Source organism: Micromys minutus (assembly GCF_963924665.1).
Source record: "Micromys minutus genome assembly, chromosome: 1".
NCBI classification, from domain to species: Eukaryota; Metazoa; Chordata; class Mammalia; order Rodentia; family Muridae; genus Micromys; species Micromys minutus.
The window spans coordinates 118,496,082-118,522,144 of record NC_137969.1 but is presented as its reverse complement, the minus strand read 5'-3'; the positions used below and the strand labels follow the sequence as shown (position 1 = coordinate 118,522,144).

The 26,063-nt window shown below is 38.9% G+C and overlaps 1 protein-coding gene across 1 annotated transcript; it reads left to right on the top strand.

Moving 5' to 3' along the window:
* Positions 1-4,040: 4,040 nt before the first annotated feature.
* LOC308439334 (serpin B6-like) lies at positions 4,041-25,710 on the top strand (the record flags this gene model as incomplete). Its single annotated transcript, XM_080941068.1, has 8 exons — positions 4,041-4,083; positions 5,093-5,158; positions 9,652-9,824; positions 19,194-19,346; positions 20,325-20,442; positions 21,920-22,062; positions 24,867-25,022; positions 25,309-25,710. 8 exons carry the CDS (start codon positions 4,041-4,043, stop codon positions 25,708-25,710), a joined length of 1,254 nt encoding a protein of 417 aa, XP_080797194.1.
* Positions 25,711-26,063: the final 353 nt, after the last annotated feature.

The following is a 26,063-nucleotide window of genomic DNA, read 5'->3' as shown; positions in this document are numbered from 1 at the left end:
TCAATAGATATAAGAAGATTGAAATACTTCCATACATCCTATCAGATCACCATGGACTAAGGTTGGTCTTTAATAACAAAAAGACAAAAAAAAAAAAAAAAAAAAAAAAAAAAAAAAAAGCCCATATACACATGGAAGCTGAACAATGCTCTACTAAATGATAGCATGGTCAAAAAAGAAATAAAGAAAGAAATTAAGAACTTTCTAGAATTTAGTGAAAATGAAAGAACAACATACCCAAACCTATGGGATGTAATGAAAGCAGTACTAAGAAAAAAACTCATAGTTCGGAGTGCCTCCAAAAAGAAACTGGAGAGAGCTACACTAGCAACTTGACAGCACAGTTGAAAGCTCTAGAAAATAAGGAAGCAAATACACCCCAGAGAAGTAGATAGCAAGAAATAATCAAACTCAGAGCAGAAATTTGCCAAAGAGAAACAAAAAGAACCATTCAAAATCAACAAACCAAGAGCTGTTTTTTTTTTTTTTTTGAGAAAATTAACAAGATTGATAAACCCTTAGCCAAACTAAGTAGAGGGTAAAGAGAGAGTATCCAAATTAACAACATTAGAAACGAAATTTGAGACATAACAACTGAAACTGAGGAAATTCAAGAAATCCGCAGATCCTACTACAAAAGCCTATACTCAACAAAGCTAGAAAATCTGAGAGACATGGGTGAATTTCTAGACAGATACCAGATACTAAAGTTAAACCAGGACCAGGTAAACCATCTAAATAATCCCATAATGCCTAAAGAAATAGAAGCCGTCATCAAAAGCCTCCAAACCAAAAAAGAAAAAAAAATGCCCAGGACCAGATGGGTTCAGTGCAGAATTCTATCAGACATTTATTGACAACCTAATACCAACACTCTCCAAACTACTCCACAAAATAGAGACAGCTGTAACACTACCCAACTCATTTGTTGAAGCCATAGTAACCCTCATTCCTAAACCACACAAGGACTCTACAAAAAAAGAGAACTTCAGAACAAAATCCCTTATGAACATTGATGCAAAAATACTCAACAGAATCTTTGCAAACCGAATCCAAGAACACATAAAAACAATCACTCACCATGATCAAGTAGGCTTCATCCCTGGGATGCAGGGATGGCTTAATATATGGAAATCCATCAGTGTAATTCACCATATAAACATACTTAAAGAAAAAAATCTACATGGTCATCTCACTGGATGCTGAGAAAGCATTTGACAAAATTCAACACCGCTTCATGTGAAAGGTCTTGGAAAGAACAGGAATCCAAGGCCCATGCCTAAATATAATAAAAGCAATATACAGCAAACCAACAGCCAACATCAAACTTAACGGTGAGAAACTTGAAGCAATCCCACTAAAATCAGGCACTAGAAAAGGTTGCCCACTCTCCCCCTACATATTGAACATAGTACTGGAAATCCTGGCAGGAGCAATTAGACAGCAAAAGGAAATAAAAGGGATACAAATCAGAAAGGAAGAAATAAAAATATCACTATTTGCAGATGACATGATAGTTTACTTAAGTGAACCCAAAAATTCCACCAGAGAACTTTTACAGCTGATAAACAACTTCAGCAAAGGAACTGGATATGAAATTAACATAGCAAATCAGTAGCATTCCTATATTCAAAGGACAAACATGTGGAGAAAGAAATTATGAAAAAGATACCCTTCATAATAGTCACAAACAATATGAAATACCTTGGTGTGACTCTAACTAATCAAGTGAAGGACCTGTATGACAAAAACTTCAAATCTCTAAAGTAGGAAATTGAGGAAGATCACAAAAGATGAAAAGATCTCCCATGCTCATAGATTGGAAGAATCAACACTGTAAAAATGGCCTTCTTACCAAAAGCAATCTACAGATTCAATACAATCCCCATCAAAATACCAACCCAATTCTTCATGGAGTTGGAAAGAGCAATGTGCAAATTCATCTTGAATAACAAAAAACCTAGAATATCAAAATCAATCCTCAACAACAAGAAAACATCTGTGGGAATCACCATCCCTGACCTCAAACTATATTACAAGGCAATTGTAATTGGTACAGAGATAGTCATGTTGATCAATAAACAGAACAGAAGATCCAGAAATGAACCCTCACACATATACTCACTTGATTTTTGACAAAGGAGCTGTAAACATTCAATGAAAAAGGACAGCCTATTCAATAAATTGTGTTGGTTCAACTGGCAGTCAACATGCAGAAGAATGAAAATAGACCCTTCATTATCTCCTTGCCCAATGCTCAAGTGCACATGGATCATAGATCTCCACATTAAATCAGGTACACTGAATTTATTAGAAAAGAGAGTAGGGAAAACCTTAGAACACATAGACACGGGGGAAATTTTCCTGAACACAACACCAATGGCTCATTCTCTAAGGTCAAAGATCAAGAAATGGGACTTAAAGAGATTGCAAAGTTTCTATAAGGCCAAGGACAATGTCAAGAAAACAAATTGACAGCCAACAGGTTGGGAAAAGATCTTTACCAACCCCACATCTGATAGAGGTCTAATAATATCCAGTGTATACAAAGAACTCAAAAAGTTAGACACCAGAGAATCAAACAATCCTATTAAAAAATGGGGTAAAGAGCCAAACAAAATATTCTCAATTGAGGAATATCAAATGGCTGAAAAGCATCTAAGGAAGTGCTTGACATCCCTAGCCATCAGGGAAATGAATATCAAAACAACCCTGAGATTCCACACCACACTTGTCAGAATGGCTAAGATCAAAAACTCAGATGACAGCAGAGGCTGGTGAGGATGGGGAGAAAGAGGAACATTTCTCAGCTGTTGGTGGAGTTGTAAACTGATACAACCACTCTAGAAATCAGTTTGGGGATTCCTCAGAAAATTGGATATAGTCCTACCTGAAGATCTGGTTCTTCCACTTCTGGGCATATACCCCAGAGATGTTCCAACTTACAATAAGGGCGCATGTACCACAATGTACATAGCAGCCCTATTTAAAATAGCTAGAAGCTGGAAAGAACCCAGATTTCCTTCAATAGATGAATAGATACAAAAATTGTGGTATATTTACACAATGGAGTACTACTGAGCTATTACAAACAATGACTTTATGAAATTCCTAAGAAAATGGATGCATCTAGAGAATATCATCCTGAGTGTGGTAACCCATCACAAAAGAACAGACATAATATGCAGTCACTGATAATTGGATACTAACCCCAGGAAGCTCTAAACACCCCAGAAACAACTCACAGACCATATGGAGCTCAAAAAGACTACGGGAAAAAAAAAAAGCCTGAGTCCTTTTTAGGAAAAAAAAAATGTATAGCACCCTCTCAGAGTGTGGTACATCTGGACCTTAAATCATTAATAATCCAAGAGCTAAGGTAATAGCTTTGTGGCAATTTTTGTTATTCAAAGATTATTATGCTTAATCTATACTCACCAAGAAAACTGTTTCTATGTTATGTTCTGTCCTACATGTACTTTATGCTTATGGTAACTAGTGGGATTTCAATGCATGCTATCAAACCTCTAAAGGAATTAAGTACTGACAAAAAATATTCATATAATGTTATGCCAGAATGCCTTTAAAAATCTTTATATGTATTCCTCTTTTTTTAAAATAAAGTTGTAAGAGGGAAAAAGATAAACAAAAACATATGTATAAAAAAACAAAGAATTAAACCCAACATTACAAAAAAGAAAAGAAAAGAAAAGAAACCAATGGTAGTGAGATATTTGAGCAATCCTTTATGTTTCTGTCCTTTGAAAAGTAAAAACTCACAGCTGGAGTGGAGGCCTTGTTTGCCACTGACATCTGCTAGGTAGAGGGGTCTGAGCTCTAGTAAAACACCTGGAAATTTCTTCAGAGTGTCTATCTTCACAGACTTCAGAGACAAAGGGTCTCCAAAGATCAGCTGTTTGAGACTAACTTTCAAGCCCCTGCACAACTGTCACAGAATCAGCCATATTCCAGAACGTCTCTAGAAAAGAACATTCAATCCTAGGTCTCTTTCTGGTTTCATCTCTATGCATGTCTAAAGCATGTTGCACGTGTCAAGAGACCAGTATCTCATTGTTGGGGCAGGTGAGGTCATATGTTTATTACTAAATTGAGGATTGCCACATTTTATAAGGTCAGGGAAGCCTGTAAGTGTTAGATCAAATGTCAGCAAGTTTATTGCTGAAAATTTTTGGCTTAATCAAAAGACACAGAGTTGGGAAGACCCTTAAACCTGGTCATTATTCTATGCAGAGGTTCATCTTGTTCTCCAAGAAACTGCAAGATGGCCCACAGGGTTTTCATCTCATTTGAATAAAATAGCAAATCATGTTTCTACAATATCTGGGAAAACACACACTATGTGTTTATACTAGATTATACATACAGCTCTAACTTCTGCCTTTCCTTCAAAAGAGTAGCATTTTGTTTTCTGTCAATGGTTGTGTAACTTGAATTTAAAACACACACACATACACACACATATACACACATATACACACACACACACACACACACACACACACACCAATCACAGTATTTTTATATACATTATGTAAATCCACCACACTCACACAAATGAGAGAAAAATGAGACAGTGAGACAGAGAGAAAAAAAAACAGATTGAGAGAGTGAGAGAAAGAAAGACAGAGAGAGACAGAGACAGAGAGTCAGAAAGACAGAAGGACAGAGAGAGAGGGTATTTATCAGAAATGTTATTTATGAGTGGCAAACACAGCTAATTTTATTAATGTATTTAATTTCTTTTGACAGAGCATTTTTTTTTCTGTGGCTTATTATTTTGGCCCAGAAACCTTGGAATACCTATTTTCTTCCTTCATTCTTCCTTCCTTTCCTTTTTCTTTCATATCTTCTACTTATTTATCTGTACTTGCTAAACAGACATTCAAACTTCTGCTTGCTTTGTTTAGTCTATCCCCACTATGTGCTGGCACACTTCTGGCTTTGCTTAGTCTGTCTGTCGTTCAGTCTTGACAAAGGCAGAGTGAACAGGCTGCTGAGACCACATCCTAGTTCTGTGTAGGAAAGGACCCAGAGACTTCAGTCTGTGTTTGTCCTTTCCCTGCTATCCTAGAGTTTGGGGTTAAAGAACGTATCCAGGCCCAGAAAGACCAGCTGCTCCATTGCCAGGTGGTGAAAGGTATATTACTGGGGTATAGCTCACCAGTCCCTAACCTCTGCCTTTCCTAACCTAGGAGGCCAGAACCCAGGGCTCCAGACTCCACCTACCTCTCTGCTCTACAAGTATTTGAGGCTCTAGGTGCAGCTAGTGCCTTCAGAGATCTGCTCTTCTCATTTTCTCCAGGTGAACCTAGGGTTCTGGGTATGCTATGCTGCAGGCTGGCTTTGGCACTGGTTGCTGGGGGGTTGGCACTTGTGGTGCAGGGCAAAAGCCTTGCAATCTGGGTTAGGATTTTTTTTTACAAGAACTTTGAGAGTGTCCAGTGTCTCTTGACTCCCCTGGGGAGTCAGTTCCCTTTTGGTTCAGGCCAGTTGTTGGTGCTGCCATGTACCTGGGTCTCGTGGGTGAAACCCTTGCTTTCCCAGCCAGGTGGTGGCTCTGCTGCCTGCTTGGATGCCAGGGACATGAACGAAGCACAAATTCAGGATGTGGCTTGTGCACTACTGAGCCTGCTAGTTGAAACCAGAGACACATGCTTTGGGATATCAAAGTGCTTGAGCCAGAAAGGCCTGAAAGTCAGTGCTAAGGGTGTTGGGCCTGCTGTTTTGGAGACTCTGAAATGTATGGTGATCTTTGTGATTTGCAAAGCTGGAAAATTAGGTTCAAACCACAGCTACTGGGAGATTCTCAGTGTGAGAAGACAGGAGGAGCTCTCCTGATCACTTTGGTGTGCTTTATATTAAACTCTCATGAGGTAAAATGTTAAAGGATCTGGGGTCTGCCAGGCTAGCTTTCTGGTTTGGGAGAAAGTTTTGGTCCTGTTTTCTGTTCTAGATAAAATCATTCAGTGAGTTACATTTTTTTTTCTCAATTTCTCGTTGTTTTATTGATGGGCCCAGAGCTTGGTTGTGCTGAGAATGTGTTGTGTCCCTGAAAAACAGGTCTTCAACTCATTTTTCTCTTAAAATTATTTTGAGAATTAACAGTATGTTAAATTAGAAGGCTTACTCAGAAAAACAGAAAAAAAGAAAGAAAGAAAGAAAGAAAGAAAAAGAAAGAAAGAAAGAAAGAGGCAAAGGGGAGGAAAGGGAACAGTTAGCTCTTTCTGTTTCTTGACTCAGAAAGATGGGCAGAGCAACCGGAGCCTCATAGCAGCTGGGGAGGGACAGTACCAGATGTGGGCTTTCTGGAAAGAAAAGTGCATTATCTCCTTAAAGGAATAATTATCCCCCCCTATGTATTTAGCTGGACATTTTCTGAACTCCGCCCACCTGCCCAGGGATGGTCTCTTAGCCAGGTGATTAACTCTTTAGTTTTTGAGTAACTTGTAATGTTAGACATCCCCAGGCCAGAGGTATAATTCATTCTCTTGACCAAAATAAAATGGCTTTTTTGAATCAAAGTCTAAACAGAGAGCTTTGATTAAGGCTAATGTAACATTCTTCCCTTTAAAGAGGTGGCACCCAATTATTTATGAGGTGGGCTAAAGTTGAAAATAGATATCTCTCTGTCTCTGTCTCTGTCTCTCTGTCTCTCTCTGTCTCTCTCTCTCTCTCTCTCTCTCTCTCTCTCTCTCTCTCTCTCTCTCTCTCTCTCCTTTTTTGCTCTCAACAGGGTGTCCTGGCTCTCCTGGAACTCATTTTGTAGTCCAGGTTGGCCTTGAACTCTACTTGCCTCAGCCTCTTGGATCCTGGGATTAAAGGTGTATAGCCACACAGCTGGCTACTCATCCAGTAGTTTCTATATAGTATTGATATCTTTCTTATGATGTTACATATGCAATCTAGGAAAACAGACCAGAAAATTTTGGGGAGGGAATGATAATTTGAGATTAGCCTGTGCTGTATAATGAGACTCTAACTCTAATGGATGGATATTTTCCCTTTTTTCCTGTCCAAACAGTGTTATGTACAGTCTCAATATATCTGAAGTTACATTGTATTAAGTATTGCAGGTCATCTAGAGATAATTTAAAGTCATACAAGTGAATTGAGCACTTGAGTACTGTAGCATTTCTTAGACCAATGATGTCATTTAGATATCCAGGAATGACTGCACTCAATATTTTATCACACCAATTCCAAATCAAGGCATTTTTTGTATGTTTTCTTGTTTTGTTTTTCAAGACACGGTTTTTCTGTTTACTCCTGGGTGCTCTGTAGATTAGGCTGAACTTGAACTTGAACTCAGAGGTCTGTCTGTCTCTGTCTTTTGTTTGCTGGGAAGAAGACATGGTCCAAAATGCCTGTCCTAAAGCATCACTTAAAGTTAATTATAGTTAACTCAGATCTGTAATAATCCAAAGAATGAGAACAGAGTTGAGATCTCCCTCTAACCAACATGTATCTGGCAAAAAATGGCAGAGAGATATTTAAGATCCCATGGAAGACCCACACGTTTGTTACCAAGCTTGCTGTTTCTGGTTCAGGATAGGTAGTTTCTGCAGACCTGCTAGCTGTGTGCTGAGACATTGTTCTGACAAAAGAAGAACTAATGGGGCAAGACAGTGATTCCCCACAGCTTAGCTAAGGATCTCAGTCAGCCCTTTATACCCTGTGGGCTTTCTCCAAGTTGCCAATCAAATGTCATTCTCTGTGTATGAGTGGACACAGAGAAGTTTGGTGTGTTAGTATTGATTGTCAAATTGACAGATATTGAACTACCTAGGAAATGCTGATCTAGGCATACTATGAGTTGTTTTTTTTTATTAATTCCTCATGAATGAGTTATTATTTAATCAGGTTAATTGATTTTTTTATTTATTTTTATTTTATTCTTCACTGTGGTTGCAGTTTGAGGGGCTGCATCTAGGTCCTGCCTCCCTGACATCTTTGTTATGAGGAACCAAGAACCAAAATATACTGTTTTTAGTGGAACTATTTTTGTCCGTGTATTTTATATCAACAGGGAAAGAAGCTAAGACAGAAAGCAAGTACTAGATGAGCTCAGTCCAACAATTTTAGCACTGAAAAATGAGCAATGCAAAAAGAGAGGGGATAGGGGAAGGGAAAAAGGAAAAGGGGAGAGAGAGAGAGAGAGAGAGAGAGAAGTGTCAATCTATGAGGAAGCAGCAATACTTGCAAAATTGTCACCACATTAAAAAGGACATGTCCTTGAATTGTGTGGTCTTTCTGTTTCCTTTCTAATGGGTGAGCATGTGAAATGTTCATTTCAGCAAAATGATAAAGCCGTGATCAGATAGTAACAAGACATTCAGATATCTGGAGTTCATCAGTGAGTATACGGGTTCATTAGCTTTCAGCCATTTGGGTTAAGGAGAATCATTGAAGAGCTGGCATCAGAATGTCATCAGACTTTTAAACAGAAAAGTTGGAAAACATTGAACAAGAGGCTCGGATGTCATTTGCAAACCCTTCATAGACCCTGTGAAAAGCACAGTGGCATGGAAGAATCGTATTTCCAGACCCACCAAAAATTAAATTAATGACAATCTGTCTTTGGAAGTGATTGGACATTAAATGAGAGTATAAATCACCAAGGAAGTAGATTATAATCTAAACAGAAGATTATAATGGCAAAGGCAACTAATCTAAAGTGGATTCCTGTCAATAAATTGTCTGATAGGCAGCAGCTGATGTGACATATTCATTCAATAAAAACAAAGAGCAGTGTGCATATGCCCAGATGAATACCTCCAAGTACATGTGTATGTTAGAAGACTCAAGTTCATTAGCACTTCAATGGCAATCTAATTGACAGCATGATTCATGAAGGTTTTGGTAAACATATTCATTCCAGCTTGTTAATGGTGTGCCCAACAGCAGCACACAGAGAATTTACCTGTCGTCTATTGAGTAGAGATATGGTGTATTTGTGTTTGTGTGTGTGTGTGTGTGTGTGTGTGTGTTTCTGAGTACAGGCACTTGTTTTCCTTCTGGCAATATGATTGCCATCAGATATTGGTCCCTGCCTGTCACTTTCTCTGAGATACGGTTTCCTTGTTCTCTGCTGCATTTGCTAGTCTAATGGCTCATCCATGAGCTTGCAGAGCCCATGACTGGGATCACTACTATGTACCTCCTTTATGAGCATTACTGTTTCCGAGGGTCCAAGCTAAGATATTCACACTTACATTGCATGCGCTTTACTGGCTGAGCCATTTTTCCTGTTCAATACCTGTATTTTCAATCAGCAACAATACTTAATCTCTTCTCCAAGCAATCAGACATTGTACTTTCCTAATTTCTTCCTGAAAGAAACAAGGAGATGTAAGGTATTGTGCCATTGGACTAGAAAAATTGTTCATGGATGTAAGGTCTTTCTTTTTATTTGTTTATTTTCTTTAACACGGGGTCTCACTATGTAGCTTATAGTAGCCTAGATTTGCTATTATAGACGATGATGGACACTGTGTGTCTGTGACCTTTGTTTTCAATCTGTATCTCTCCCTTGATCATCAGGTTAGAGCATCCCAATGTTGGTGAGAATGAAGTTTTGGCCTATACATTAAAATGCATTTTTATGATTCTTATTGTAATCCTTAATTCTAGGTTCCATTATGGATTCCCTGCTGGAAGCAAATGTTTTCTTTGCCTTAAAGCTTTTGAATGTATTGGGCGAAGACAGATCAAAAAATGTATTTTTCTCACCACTGAATATGTCTTCATCTCTGGCTATGATCTTAATGGGAGCAAAAGGAAACACTGCATCCCAGATAATTCAGGTAACTAGCACCATATTAAAGCAGATAAATATTGGCCTGTCAGTTGAGCTGGTCTTCCTAATTCCTAATTGCTTTTGAAGAAGACATTGGGGTGTGACTGAAGAGTTGTTGGGCAGGATGTGACACCCCTGAAGGAACCCTAGGTGTAACATTTAGATCCAATGTTGATAACTGTGTATATGAGAGTTAATTGGGGCAGAAATACCAAAGTCATGGCCCCAAGGCCCTATGATCTCCATTGTCTGTAGTGTGGCCCTAATGAATGTCAACCCTCCAACATGTCAGTTCTATTCCTAGGATCTTGATGTTTATTCACAAATGGAGCCTGGAAGACATGGGATAGAACCTTTGGGGGATTTTGTTGAGTTCTGTGCTTCATCTGCAGAAATTTGTGAACCTCAGAGACTGTCCCAGAACAATGTTGAGATAAGTACAGTGCATACTTCCTGAAGTGTTAGCTATGGTTGTGTAACAAACTCTATGGACTAGGTGGCTTCACTAATACATAGTGTTTTCTTACAGTTCTTATAGCTGAGTATTAAAATTCCAGGAACTGGAAAGGTAATTTTTTTATGAACAGTAGATGGCATTTTTGTCCCTTTTTGAAGTGGGGATTTTTGGTTTGTCATGTGATAAAGACTCACGTGCTGCCTTCTTGAGGTAGACTCATGTGGTATTTGGTTGAGGCAAGAGCCATGGGAGGACAAGAATTATTTGGAGAGAGTATAAGTAAGACTCAAGTGACAGTGACAAGTTTCTTTCATAGCTGCTGGCCTTAGAATGTTGGTCTTGAGTATTTGCTGATCATCACTTTGTTGAGAAATGCATGACAGAAAACTTCTGGAGTCATGGATGGCTCTTGTAGCTGCTGAAGACTGATGCAGATTCTGAGAAAGCCTGTCCACTACCTCTGATTTCCTTTCAGTATCCCAACATTTCTAAACTAGGCTGCAGGTATCCTGACAACAGAGACTGAAATTGTATGAAAGAACTACTTCCAAACAGGTCCAGATCCCTTTGTCTGATTTGCCATTTTTTCTCCTTTTGTGGTCAACACATTTGTGAGCCCTTATTGAAAGTAGATTTTAGAAACCTAAGTCTACATCTCTTGGATATCTATGTCATGATCAGTTTTTTTTTTTTTTTGTTTTGTTTTGTTTTAGGTATCCAAAGGGTTTGACTCACTTAATGATGTCCTTTAAACTTCATTGCCCCTATAAAATCTTAGCTCCAGATACAGTCATATTGTTAGGAAGTAGGTGTCAGATGACAATGTACCAATAAGGGGGAATTAATTCATCAGTGAATTTGAGAAAGGACATATTGCAGTCTTTAAAGTGTAGCAATTCTGATTCCTAGCCAAGCATGTGCGTCCAGTTTATTTTACCCAAGGTTAGGGATACTTGATTCATTCCTACTTGTGTTTGAAGCCAGTCTTTTCTAATCCATGACCACCTTAGGTCAGGCCATTCTAGGGTAACTCTTGGAAGCATCCTTTCTTTCTTTCTTTCTTTCTTTCTTTCTTTCTTTTTAATAAAATAAGTGTGTTTGCTTCTTCCTCAGCCTGCCTCTTTACTGGAGAGAGTTGATGCCTAGAGACTGGCCTTCAATTAAACTAACTAACTAACTAACTGACTGACTGACTAACTAATTAATAAATTTCTCTCTCTCTCTCTCTCTCTCTCTCTCTCTCTCTCTCTCTCTGTGTGTGTGTGTGTGTGTGTGTGTGTCTGTGTGTGTCTGTGTGTGTGTGTGTGTCTGTGTCTGTGTGCTTATGATGACATAGATTGGGTTTAGCTCACTCAATGACCTTTTTTAAACTTCATTGTTTCTATAATATGTTAGCCTCAGATACAGTTATATTCTGAGGAACTGGGTATCAGATGACAGTGTACCAATTTGGCACATTGTCTCTCTGTCTCTTAGTTCCCAAATATCATCTCTCCTGATAGACAGTTTTTCTGTTTTCTATGGGAGCAACTGAAGTAATTTATGTGTGATCTTAGAAGAATTGTTAAGTCTAAGGGGTTGAATCTAATGTCTGGCTTAGGAGTACCTAGCATGTTCAAGGTATCTGGGTTCATGCTACTCTTTCAAGTAGATTTGAGTGATAGCATAAATACCCCAGGATTTCCTATGTGGCTTGGATTTTCTTCCAGCAGTGTATTTGGAAACAAGAGCACAAATATGGCAACATCATCTAGACCTGAAACAAGACCACTTTCCCAAATTCTGGTGGTCAGACAACACTTGAGCCAGCACAGACTCAAGAGCTTGTGTAAGAACCAAATTGACTCTTATCTATTTGAGCCTCCCATGAATGAGATGAGAGATCAGGAAGTGATGCAAAAGCAAGAGGATTATTAGTCTAGTACACTGGGGGAGGGCCTAAATCCCGAGGAGATGCAAACAGTTACAAGCAGTTTTATATTTCTTAGGAGTGCAGGTTAAATCAACAAGGTAATAATTTAAATTCATTAGCCAAGCATATTGGCCTTTAAACATGCTGGATAGTGAGTGTACGCATCAGGACCCTACCTGGGACCAAAAGGTCAGAAGGCTATCAGTCAGTACATTCTGTGAATCTCTTGAGAAGTATTTACTCAAGGAAGTCCCTTAGGCCGAGGAAGGGTGAGCTGGGCTATTGTTTCCTCAAAGGTTGGGAGAAGAAGGAGAACTTAAGAAATGTGTAGGGTGAGGGTGCCAAAAGTAGAGAAGATTCTACTTCAACTTCTTCACTTGGAAGAGACTGCATGACCCAAGGTCAGAAGCTGGGCACACTTGAATTATAACAGCTCTGGTGGAGAGCCATCCTTGAAGCCAGAGCATCGAGAAACAGTGGAGATCCAGAAACACAAGCCTGGTAAGAATGGGCTGTGAGTAGCCTGGGAGCAGAGAGGTCTGTGCCAAGCACTAGGAAAGTGCGCCCTGCCCCCGACTGGTTCAGGGGAGGCCTTAGGGTCTCTGTTTCCGCCCAGCAGGCCCATGGTTGCAGAACAGACCCTCAGGCCACCTGCTACCAGGGACAGTGGAGATCCAGGGACACAAGCCTGATGAAACTGGGCTGCGAGTAGCCGGGGCTCAGAGAGTTCTGGGTTGAGCACCTGGAAAGTGCACCCCTACCCCCTGATTGGTTCAAGGGAGCAGGAAATCTGCCTTAGAGACTTGGTTTCCAACAAGAGGGCCCATGCATGCAGAACAGGTGCTAAGGCTGTTTGCCACCAGGAACAACAGAGATCCAGAAACACAGGACAGTTAAAAGGGAGAGACAGGAACCAATCACTGACAACAAAAACATGTATAATCACAGACAACAAGATGGCAAGAGGAAAATGAAAAAACTTACCCTAGGGAAACCAAGACAACCTGGCAACACCAGAACCCAGCTCTCCCATCACAGCAAAAAGCAGGATGCCAAACACTCCAGGAAAAGAAGACTCAGACCTGAAATCAAACCTCAAGATGATCGTGGAGATCTTTGAACAAGAATGGGAGGAAAAGCATAAAGAAATAGAAGCTTTTAAAGAGGAAATAAGAAAAACACTCAAAGAAATCAAAGAACTAGAGGAAAACAGGACCAAAGAGATGAAGGAATGAAAGAAGGAATTTAACATGGAAATGGAAACAATAAAGAAAACACTAAATGAGACAACCCTGGAAGTAGAAAACCTAAAAAAGAAATCAGGAATCACAGATGCAAGCATCTCCAACAGACTACAAGAGATAAAGGAGAGAATCTCGGGGGCAGAAGACAACATTGAAAACATAGGCAAAACAGTCAGAGAAGATGCAAAAGCCAAAAAGCTCCTCACCCAATATGTCCAGAAGATCCAGGACACTATGAGAAGACAAACTTAAGGATAATAGGAGTAGAAGAGAGTAAAGAATATCAACTAAGAGGCACAGTAAATATCTTCAACAAAATATTAGAAGAAAACTTTCCTACCCTTAAAAATAAGATGACAATGAGCATAAAAGAAGCCTTCAGAACTCCAAATAGGTTGGACCAGAAAAGAAATTCCTCCCGACACATAATAGTCAAAACACCAAGTGCACAAAGCAAAGAAAGAATACTAAAATCGGTAAGGGAAAAGGGTCATGTAACACATAAAGGCAGACCAATCAGAGTCACACCCAACATCTCAACAGAGACTATGAAAGCTAGAAGATCCTGGAAAGACATCATGCAGACCCTAAGAGAACACAAGTGTCAGCCCAAGCTGCTATACCCAGCAAAACTCTCAATTACCATAGATGGAGAGACCAAGATATTCGAAGACAAAACTAAATTTATACAATATATGACCACAAACCCAGCACTAAAACAAATTAGAGATGGAAACCCCAATACAAGGAAGAAACCTACATCCTAGTAAAAACAAGAAAATACCTAAGGAAAAAAACCAAAAGAAGAAAGATAAACAGGCACAATTTTATCTCCAAAAGCAAAAATACCAGGAAACAGCAACCACTATTCTTTAATATATGTTAACATAAATGGACTCAATTCCCCAACAAAAAGATATAAGTGATCAGACTGGATACATAAACAGAATCCAGCATTTGTTGCATACAGGAAACTCATCTCAGAGACAAAGGCAGAAACTATCTCAGAGTAAAAGGTCGGGGAAAACCTTCCAATCAAACAGGTCCAAGAAGCAAGCTGGAGTGGCCATTCTAATATCAAATAAAGTAGATTTTCAACCAAAAGTTATCAAAAAAGATAAAGAAAGACACTTTTTACTCATTACAAGGAAAATTTGTCAAGAGGAACTCACAATCCTTAACATATATGCTCCAAATACAAGAGCACCCATATTCATAAAAGAAACCCTACTAAAGATCAAAAAATATATTGCACCCCATGCAATAAAGGTGGGAGAGCTCAACACCCCACTCTCATCAATGGAGAGATCAAGAAAACAGAAAATTAATAAGGACACAGTAAAACTAGCAGAGGTTACGAACCAATTGGAATTAATAGATATCTACAGAACATATCATCCTAAAACAAAAGAATACACCTTCTCCTCAACACCTCACAGCACCTTCTCCAAAACTGACCATATAATTGGTTACAAAACAAGGCTCAATATATATAAGAAGATTGAAATACTCAAATGCATCCTTTCAGATCAACATGGTCTAAAGCTGGTCTTTAATAACAACAAAAACAACAAAAAGCCCATATACACATGGAAAGTAAACAATGCTCTATTAAATGATAGCATGGTCATAGAAGAAATAAAGAAAGAAATTAAGTATTTTCTAAAATTTAATGAAAGTGTAAACACTACATACCCAAAACTATGGGATTCAATGAAGGCAGTACTGAGAGCAAAACTCATAGCTCTGAGTGCTTCCAAAAAGAACCTGGAGAGAGCATACGCTAGCAACTTGACAGCACAGTAGAAAGTTCTACAACAAAAAGAAAACAGATACACCCAAGAGGAATAGATGGAAAGAAATAATCAAACTCAGAGCAGAAATTGACCAAATAGGAACAAAAAGAACCATTCAAAGAATCAACCAAACAAAGAGCTGGTTCTTTGAGAAAATTAACAAGATTGATAAACCCTTACCCAGACTAACTAGAGTGCAAAGAGAGAGTATTCAAATTAACAAAATCAGAAATGAAAGTGGAGACATAATAACTGAAACTGTGGAAATTCAAGAAATCATCAGATACTACTACAAAAGCCTATACTCAACAAAGCTGGAAAATCTGGAAGAAATGTATGATTCCCTAGACAGATACCAGATACTAAAGTTAAACCAGGATCAGGTAAACAATCTAAATAATCCAATATCACCTAAAGAAATAGAAGCAGTCATCAAAAGCCTTCCAACTAAAAAAAGCCCAAGTCCAGATGGGTTAAGTGCAAAATTTTATTAGACATTTATTGATGACCTAATACCAATACTCTCCAAACTATTCCACAAAATAGAATTAGAATTAACACTAGCTAACTCACTTTTCAGGCCACAATAACCCTCATTCCTGAAGCACACAAAGACCCTTCAAGGAAAGAGAACTTCAGACCAATCTCACTTATGAACACTGATGCAAAAATACTCAACAAAATCCTTGCAAACTGAATCCAAGAACACATCAAAACAATCATTTACCATGATCAAGTAGACTTCACCCCTGGGATGCAGGGATGTTTTAATATACGGAAATCCATCAGTGTAATCCACCATATAAACAAACTCAAAGAAAAAAACCAAATGGTCACCTCACTAGATTCTGAGAAAGTATTTGACAAAATTCAACACCCCTTCATGTTAAAAGTCTTGGAAAGAACAGAAATCCAAGGCCCATCCTTAACATAATAAAAGCAATATACAGGAAATCAACAGTCAAAATCAAACCTAATGGTGAGAAACTTGAAGCAATCCCACTAAAATCAAGGACTCAAAAATACTGCCCATTCTCCTCCTGCCTATTCAAGATACTACTGGAAGTCCTGGCCGGAGCAATTAGACAGCAAAAAGAAATCAAAGGGATACAAATTGGAAAGGAAGAAGTAAAAACATCACTGTTTGCAGATGACATGATAGTTTACTTGAGTGACCCCAAAAATTCCACCAGAGAACTTCTACTGCTGATAAACAAGGTCAGCAAAATGGCTGGATATTAAATTAATTCAAACAAATCAGTAGCCTTCCTCTACTCAAAGGACAAACATACAGAGAAAAGAATTAGACAAAAAAATACCCTTCACAATAGTCACAAACAATATGAAATACCTTGGTGTGACTCTAACTAAGCAAGTGAAGGACCTGTATGACAAGAACTTCAAATCCCTAAAGAAGGAAATCAAGGAAGATCTCAGAAAATGGAAAGATCGCCCATATTCATGAATGGGAAGGATCAACATTGTCAAAATGGCCATCTTACCAAAAGCAATCTACAGATTCAATGGAATCCCCATCAAAATTCCAACCCAATTCTTCATAGAGGTGGAAAGAGCAATGTGCAATTTCATCTGGAGTAACAAACAACCTAGAATAGCAAAATCCATCCTCAACAACAAGAAAACATCTGCGGGAATCACTATCACTGACCTTAAGCTATATTACAAGGCAATTGTGCTAAGAACTGCATGGTACTGGTACAGAGATAGGCATGTGGATCAATGGGATAAAATAGAAGATCCAGAAATGATCCCTCACATTTATGGTCACTTGATTTTTGACAAAAGAGCTGTAAACATTCAATGGAAAAAGGACAGCCTCTTCAACAAATGGTGTTTGTCTAACTGGCACCCAGCATCCAGAAGAATGAAAATAGATCCTTTCTTATCTCCTTGTACAAAGCTTAAGTGCAAATGGATCAAAGATCTCCATATTAAACCAGGTACACTGAATTTATTAGAAAAGAGAGTAGGGAAAACCTTAGAACACATAGGCACAGGAAAAAAATTTCTGAACAGAATACCAAAGGCTTATGCTCTAAGGTCAATCATCGACAAATGGTACTTAATGAAATTGCAAAGTTTCTGTAAGGCTAAGGACACTGTCAAGAAAACAAAAAGGCAGCCAACAAATTTGAAAAGATCTTTACCAACCCCACATCAGATAGAGGCCTAATATCCAAGGTATACAAAGAACTCATGAAGCTAGATACCAGAGAATCAAACAACCCTATTTAAAAAATGGGGTGCAGAGCTAAACAAAAAGTTCTTAATGAGGAATATCGAATGGTTGAGAAGCATCTAATAAGGTTTGATATCATTAGCCATGAGGGAAATGCAAATCTAAACAACCCTGAAATTCCACCTCACACTAACCAGAATGGCTAAGATCAAAAATTCAGATGACAGCAGATGCTGGCAAGGATGCGGAGAAAGAGGAACATTTCTTCACTGTTGGTGGGATTGTAAACTGGTACAATCCCTCTGGAAATCAGTCTGGTGGTTCTTCAGAAAATTGGACATAGTACTACCTGAAGACCCACTTATTCCTCTTCTGGGCATATACAACAGAGAAGCTCCAACATGCAACAAAGATACATGCACCACAATGTTCATAGCAGCCCTGTTTATAATAGCCAGAACCTGGAAAGAACCCAGATGTCCTTCAGTAGATGAATGGATACAAAAATTGTGGTATATTTACACAGTGGATTACCACTCAGCTTTCAGAAACAATGACTTTATGAAATTCTTAAGAAAATGAATGCATCTAGAGAATATCATCCTGAGTGAGATAACCCAGTCTCAAAAGAACAGACATAATATGTAGTTACTGATAATTGGGTACTAACCCCAGAAAGCTCTGAACACTCCAGAAACAACCCATAGACTGTATGTTGTTCAAGAAAAAAACAAAGGTCAAAAGAAGAAGAAGAAGAAGAAGAAGAAGAAGAAGAAGAAGAAGAAGAAGAAGAAGAAGAAGAAGAAGAAGAAGAAGAAGAAGAAGAAGAAGAAGAAGAAGAAGACAAAAATGAAAACCAATTATCTTTGTCTTTATACACCAAGAAAACTTCGACTAATTCCAAGTTACATCTTTTTTTACATGCTCTTATTATCATTGTAACTAGTAAGAATTTAATGCACACTATCAAACCTTTAAAAAAAATCAAGTATTAACAAAAATGTATTCACATACTTTTATGCATACATGCTTAAAATCTTTACATTTATCTTTGTTTTTTAGAATAAAGTTGTTCAATTTTAAATTAAAATAAGCGAGAGCATCATTTGTGAATTTGAAGAGGTTTGTTTCTGAAAGACCATTTCTTCTCAGACCAGGGCTGATAGAACACATAGAGCACACTTGACAGGACCCTACAATGTACTTTCTTTTCTAACTTGGTAGGTCTTTGAGTGGTATCAGGAATCTGTAAAATTGTGAGGATGAGCTTAGTTTTCTCTCTTTTCTTATAGGTTGACCTGATGATAACTAAGTCTAGCTCAGGGAAAGAACGAGGATCAACAAGAAAGAAAGAGAATTAGACAAAACTATAACAAGACTCTGGCTAGTTCTGAGGCTGAAGCAATGTTTTAATTATTTAGTTTACTTTTAAACCACTTTAATTACATGCAGAAAGGTAAGATCTGTTCTGAGTCAAGAAACAAGCAAGACATTTATCAAAACTCCTGTAAACATCTTTCTATAGGCTAAGAGACAAAAAAGATTTCTAAAAGACAAAGGGACTGCCAAACCTACATCTCCTGAGCCTGCCCTGAGCTTCAATCTTAATCCCTGCCAGTTTCCCGAGCCCAGGGACAGAGTCAGATTCTTGCCTTAAGCTTACTTCTATTGTCCTGGTGATGTCAAAATTCCTGCCACCAACTGTCCAGTGACAACAAAAAGCTCTCTACATGATGAAGTTATGTTTTTAGTGTGTTTTCATTTCAGGCTCTATCCTTGGATAAATGCGGCAGCATTGGTGGTGATGATATTCATCAGCACTTCCAGTCAGTTCTTAGCAGAGTAAACAAGACTGATACAAAGCCCATGCTCAGAAGAGCCAACAGAATCTTTGTGGAAGACAGCTTTGAAATTCTAGAAGTAAGTGTCACTTAGTCCTCAGAGATATTAAGCTGAAATTACCTTGTAGCCATCATCTAGGCTTGTACATTACCCATACATATGCACACCTTCAACACAGGTACACGATCACATTAATTGTACAACTGCCTCAAACATAAAGACACAAATGAAAAGTAAAAAAAGTTCTCTCAAAGTTGAATTTAGCATGTAGCCTCCATATATAATGGAGATTTTCATCTCTTTAATAATGTGTTGTGGTTTCTTTTGTAACGTGGCAGAATGTGGGTAGTCATCAATGGCATTGTCATTTCGTGGATTATATCAACAAGTGGCTTGTTCTTTAGTTTGCACTGTGCTGGTGATCAGTTCACTGTAAGACCCTGTGTAGGCTAGACTACTTCACTACTGCAATGAATCATTGACCAGCACCCTAACATGGGCTGTGTGTTTGTAAATTATTCACCTGTATACCACTGAGTTGCCTGATGTGGTGACCATGGTCCAATTACATATCATGAATTAAAATTATGTACACAGTTTTATAGCTTCCACATGTACTCCCCTTGTGTTCTCTAACTATAGATAACAGTATTTTGAGTGGTGTAAGTTTGTAGTACTGTTAACATGGAAATCTGTAGTAGAAGATACAGCCTGTGAACCATTCAGAAGTGTTACATCTCTTGTGGGGTTAATACTCACTCTGCCACTGTGGTAACCGCAGTATGATACTGCATCTGAGGTTGCTCCCAGTTACTTTCTTGAGCTTCTTCTACTACCTCAGAGATTTATCTGTTCATCATGCTTTTTAGTGACTCTCATACCAACCAACATTTTACCTCTTTCATAAACTAAGGTTAAAGAAACCCAGAAATGGGATTACCAAATTTTATATTTGTTTGCAAATCATATCCGATTTTCTGTTTTTGTGCTTTGGAAAGGAAAGTCTGTTGGTGCTAATCACTTTCATGGCTATGTACTTATGTTTTTCTGTCTCAGTCTTTTAAAGATTCCTGCCGTAAGTTCTATGAAGCAGAGATGGAGGAGCTGGACTTTAAGGGTGCTACAGAGCAGTCCCGACAGCACATCAACACCTGGGTAGCCAAGAAGACGGAAGGTGAACACAGAGTTGCTCTGCTTTGTTTCCTGAGATTTGACGGCAGCGCCCTGAGCATGCTGAACAGGATCTTCTCTGACACCGAGCCACACCATATCCCTGTTAAACAGTTAGGCTATTTTGAAAAAACAAAAAGCTACATTTAATGTGGTTTTTTGTTGTTGTTATTGTTGGTTATATGTTTGTGTATGTCTGTGCACACCTGCGATCAGAACCACTCACTGTTGGGATTCCGTAAACCCCACCCTTCAGTTACCTAGCAACATCCAGGTATACCCAACCCCGCAGTTACCTGGCAATTGCCAGGTATGTTCTGCCCCAGAGACCTGACAATATAAAAGAGGCTGCTTGTCCCCTCCTCTCTCTCTTGTTCTCTCTTTCTCTGCATTGGTACCCTGTGCCTTTTAACAATACTCACAGGTGTGTTTTTCTCTTTTTACCAGTATATTCTGGCATTCTACTAGCAAATATGTTCACCTTCCAGGACATTCTTCTGTGTATATACTTTATTTTTATTTTTACTTTTGTTTGTTAAGGTTCAGTCTCAATGTCTAGTCTTTACTGTCCTAAAACTCACTGTGTAGATGAGAATGGACTCGAACTCTGAGACTGTCTGCTTCTCAAGTCCATGTATTAAAGTGATGTGCTATGAAACTTGGCTTTGCAGTCTATTGTTGCTAAGAACATTATTAATGCTTTAACAAGATCTTCCAACGTATAAAAACTTACGTTTTGTTCTTTAAATAAGGACTTCTTTTGACTTGCCCCAGGTTTGAACACAAGGACTTGAGTATGCTAAGCAAAGTCAAGTACTCAAATGTTGATCTGCATCTTTAGCTCTAAATCAGGAATCAGCACTCAAGAGCAGTAGGTGGCACAATTTGCATATGCTCCCTTGACATGTATCAGCAAATTCTGCTAACTAGTTGGGTCTTTTTTTTTTTTTCTTTTTTTCCTGTCCTGTTGCTGAAACAATTATAATAGAAGGCATCAAACAGGGAGCTTCCTTACAGTTTTGGAAGGGTCATTTCATGATAATGATGGCAGGAGGCTGAAAGGCATGGTGCTAGAGCAGTAGCTGAGAGCTTTACATCCTGATATAGAGGCAGCAGGTAGAGAGAGATAAACAGGCAGATAGAAAGATAGATAGATGATAAATAGATAGATAGATAGATAGATAGATAGATAGATAGATAGATAGATAGGTAGGTAGGTAGGTAGATAGGTAGATAGAGAAGGAGAGGGAGACAGAAAAGGAGAGGGAAAGAGAGATTGGACCTGCTGTGGGAATCAGAAATTTCAAAGACCACTCCCAACAATATACCTCCTCTAACAATGTCATACCTCCAAATCCTTCCCAAACAGTTAAATTGAGGACTGAGCATGCAAGCAAATGAGCCTATGGGGGCCAGTCTTATTCAAAGTGCTAAAAGGCTTTAATTCCTTTTTGTTGTTGTGTGTTAATTCCTTCTTTCAGATGTAATCAGAGAGTTGCTATCTCCAGGTACAATAAATTTAAACACACAGCTGGTCCTTGTGAATTCCATCTGTTACAAAGGAAATTGGAAGAAGCCATTTAACAAAAAGGACACCAGAGAGATGCCTTTCAAAGTGAGCAAGGTAACCACAGTGCAGTAACTAAAGATACTCCTGGGCAAGGTTCTCTGTTCACATTGACTTCTAAAACATAAAGAAGCCTCTTCCTCATGAATCCTGTACCTGTCATGGCTCTAGGCAGCTCAGCAGCCAGAATTGTCTCAGACTCAGAGCTGTTCTCTTCCCTTCTCCTTTCACATGTACCAGTGATGGCTACAGGCTACTTGGTTTCAGTCCAGGCCGTGCTCCTGTCATAGGCTGTGCTCTCACTGGAAGATGTTAAAGCCAAAACTGATGGCAGAGCTTTGTACTGTACTTAAAATAGGCTTTTATAGAAGTCTAAAAATAAAAAAAAAAAAAATCTGAACTCCAGATAAGGCTCTTTGTGGCCCAGAGTGCAGCTCATTCCTTGTGCACAGTCTGTTCTTTTCAGTGTGTCTTCTCAGAAGTGTTGTCTTGTGTCTTCACCCTCCTTCAAAAGGACCATACCTCTTGCTCATTGTCACAAAACCATAACAAGGGAAAATAACCTTTCTCATTGAAAATATCACTGAGGGTAGACATATAATTCTTTTGTGGCTCAGTAAAACACTGAATCAGTGAGTGAAATGCATTGTTGCTTTGATGAGATAAGTACAGACTTTTGCTTATAGACATAATACATGGTTGTGTAAATGGGATATACTCCATGTTCAACCTCTTCCAGGTTGGAGCATGTTAGTTGCTAATGTCCCAGGATTTTGTATGTAACCATATTCTCTCTCTCTCTCTCTCTCTCTCTCTCTCTCTCTCTCTCTCTCTCTCTCTCTCTCTCTCTCTCTCTCTCTACTTGCCAGGCCTTATATCTCCCAGAAAATGTTCTTTGCTAACATTAAGGCTTTCTAGACAAGGCTGGTCTGTTACACCTTGAAGCATATTGGCTGACTCTAGGTGTGGAGAAGCTAAGAAATTTCCTGTGTCCAGGATATTCAGTGACACCTTCAAGTAACATGAAGTTAACATTAGTAAGAAGAAAAAGAGATATCTGGTTGTGAGGAAATGTAATCTCTAACCTAATCACACAGGGCACCAATGTTGTTAAAAGATGATGTCCCGGGTTTCAGCACCAATGTTATATAAAGGATGAAGAGAGTGGGGTGGGGATATGGCCCATGGAAATGCAGCAAGGCCTATAGGCAAGTGGGATACCTCTGGGGGATCCATGTTGGAAATCTCTTCCCCCTAAGGAACCAGCCACAGAATGGTATAGTATAGACTAGAGTTTATTCAGGTCATGGGGGAGTTAAGAGGGTAGTAGAAGAAGAGAGAGAGAGAGAGAGAGAGAGAGAGAGAGAGAGAGAGAGAGAGAGAGAGAGAGAGAGACGAATAGAGGAGTCAAGTTGTAGAGTTGTAGAGGCCAGCCATGAACACGTGGAGTGAGAGGGGGAAAGGGAAGGGGAAGAGGAGGGGTAAGGTTATAAGGTCAAGAACAAGAGGGAACAAAAGAGAAAGGAGGGGGTAAGCATCCCCATTTATAGTGTCAGGTCACTGGGGCAAAGCATACCTGGCTATTGCCAGGTAACTGAGGGGTGGAGTATACCTGGCTGTTGCGAGGTAACTGAGGGGTAGATTTATAGAACCCCAACAGTTAGAGCAGGGAACATTAGGTCAGGTTAAATCATGAGCTCAAACCAACTGCATTAGTGTGCCTACCCTCATGAAGCTTGTCTTCCTGAAGGAAAGAAATTACAGATAAAAATAGGTAAGAACAGGGTGGTTTTGGGAGGCCCTCAGAGACATGCAGAGGAGATGTCAGGATGCTATGCTTTGGTTGCAGAGCCATTAAGAGCTGCTGAGGTAACTCTCACTAAGGAGATGATATAAGAACAGACAGACACCAGGACATAAGAAGCATATTCCTGGTTCTGACGACCAGTTCATTAGGCCGAAAGGAACTTAATATAGTTAACCACAATACTATAAACATCCCTATGAGTATAGTGGATCAAAGAGAGAGACATAAATAGAATAGGAAACAGGGTGGACTCTTTTTTATTCCAGGGCATTTTAAAGTCTTTAACTTTCGTTCCTGCCAGAGTGGTTTGACCTATATTGTGTTGTGACCTCTGACTGTTGTGCTGAGATCAGTGACAAGGATGTAATCACAGGATTCCAGGGCTAGGGGGATGACAGTATAGGTCAAAAAGAGAAATAACATTTTGGTTATAATTAAAGGTATAAGCAATACAATTTCTTAATAAGTCAAAACAAGAGTACAAAATGGTTCTGGCAACTGAAGGAGGACATAATTGTTAACCAGGACAAATAAGACTTGTAGGTAGAGCAGCTATACATAATATTATCAACATGCCTTGTCAAATAGGCTATAAAATACATTATTGCAGAGTTCATATAGAAGTCCAGCCTACAAGAGTAAATTTAGGAATCAGATTCATAGTCATGAGAGTAAATGAATTTGCCCAATAAAAAAGAATTTTTGACCCATGGCATCTTTGGAGATTGGGCCAGTGAGTTTTCTGTTACTACAACTAACAAGGAGATAAACAAGTTTGCCCAGGTGATTATCCCTTTCATGGGTACTTTTCATTGACTATCTCTAGGCTGTACCTCATAAAAATTCCTTATCTTTACATGGCCCCTCTAAAGACCAAGTCTTGAAAAATTGGCCTTCAGAGACATGTAAATTCTGAACTATGTCAAAAGTCTAAGGACCGATAGGGTATTCTAGAAGTCCAATCACAAAAGTTTTTTCAGAGAGTTATCTTCTTCTTTTGTTGAATTTTCCCAGTATATATTGTTTCAACTTAGTATTTATCCTTCCTTTACAGAATGAGAAGAAAACTGTGAAAATGATGTTTCAGAAATCTACCTTTAAGGTGACTTATGTGAAAGAGATATGCACCAAGATTGTACAATTGCCCTTTGATAACGATATCTTGAGCATGTACGTCATGGTTCCAGAAGAACATGTCGATCTGAGAATGGTAAGAAACATGTGAACTTGATGAAATGTAAGGAAGGAAGAGTTGCGTTTGGGTTTCTGCTCAGGTAGCTCTCTTGGGTTCCCATGATTATATTTTTCTCTTTATTTGTGGAGCTGTGGTAGAACCCAGGGACTGGATCAAGCTTGACAAGGTCTGTACCCTAGCTACTTCCAGCTACCATAATAAATTATAGCCAAACTTCCCTGAGAAGTGTAGAGTCCCTACCACTAATTGTCTTAAGAGCACTGTGTGATAGCACTGTCCTAAAACCTTTAACTTTTTATAGATGGAAAATCAAATAACTAACAAGAAATTAATACAGTGGACAAAGATGGACAAGATGAAAGAAGAAGAGATGGAGGTTTTCCTTCCACGGTTTAAACTGGAGGAGACCTATGACATGAATGAGGTCCTGTGCAAGCTGGGCATGACTGATGCCTTTGAGAAGAGCAGAGCAGACTTCTCTGGAATTTCTTCTAAACAAGGTCTATTTCTGTCCAAGGTTGTTCACAAGAGTGTAGTGGAGGTGAATGAGGAGGGTAAAGAGGCTGCAGCTCCCACTGAAATAGTTATGATGGGGTCACCATTGTCTACCCTGCAGTTACTTGCAGACCATCCCTTTCTTTTCTTCATTGAAGATGCTATGAGCAAAGAGATTCTCTTCCTTGGCCGGATCTCCTCTCCATGAGGAAGGGGTGTTTCTGTCAGTCTTTTAACCACTGCCCATGGTTTATCTGTGAGCCAAGTGACCTTATTAAAATATGCAATGACAATTATGAAATAAATGCCTTTTTGGGACCTCACTTTCAGAACTGTGTGTCTGTTACATGGTAGAGATTTGTGTAGGTATTGGATTTTCAGTTCTGTGGTATGAATGGTTGGTTGCTACAGACCTTGTCTGGAGTCATTTATAAGAAGGTAAAGGCTAGTAGGTGATCATCCTAAGAATGTTACATTATGGTCTGTAAAATACAATGAATGGGCCTTTGCAGGAAAAGCAGAATGGATAACATTTTAGGAGAGATTCCTGCTATTAATATT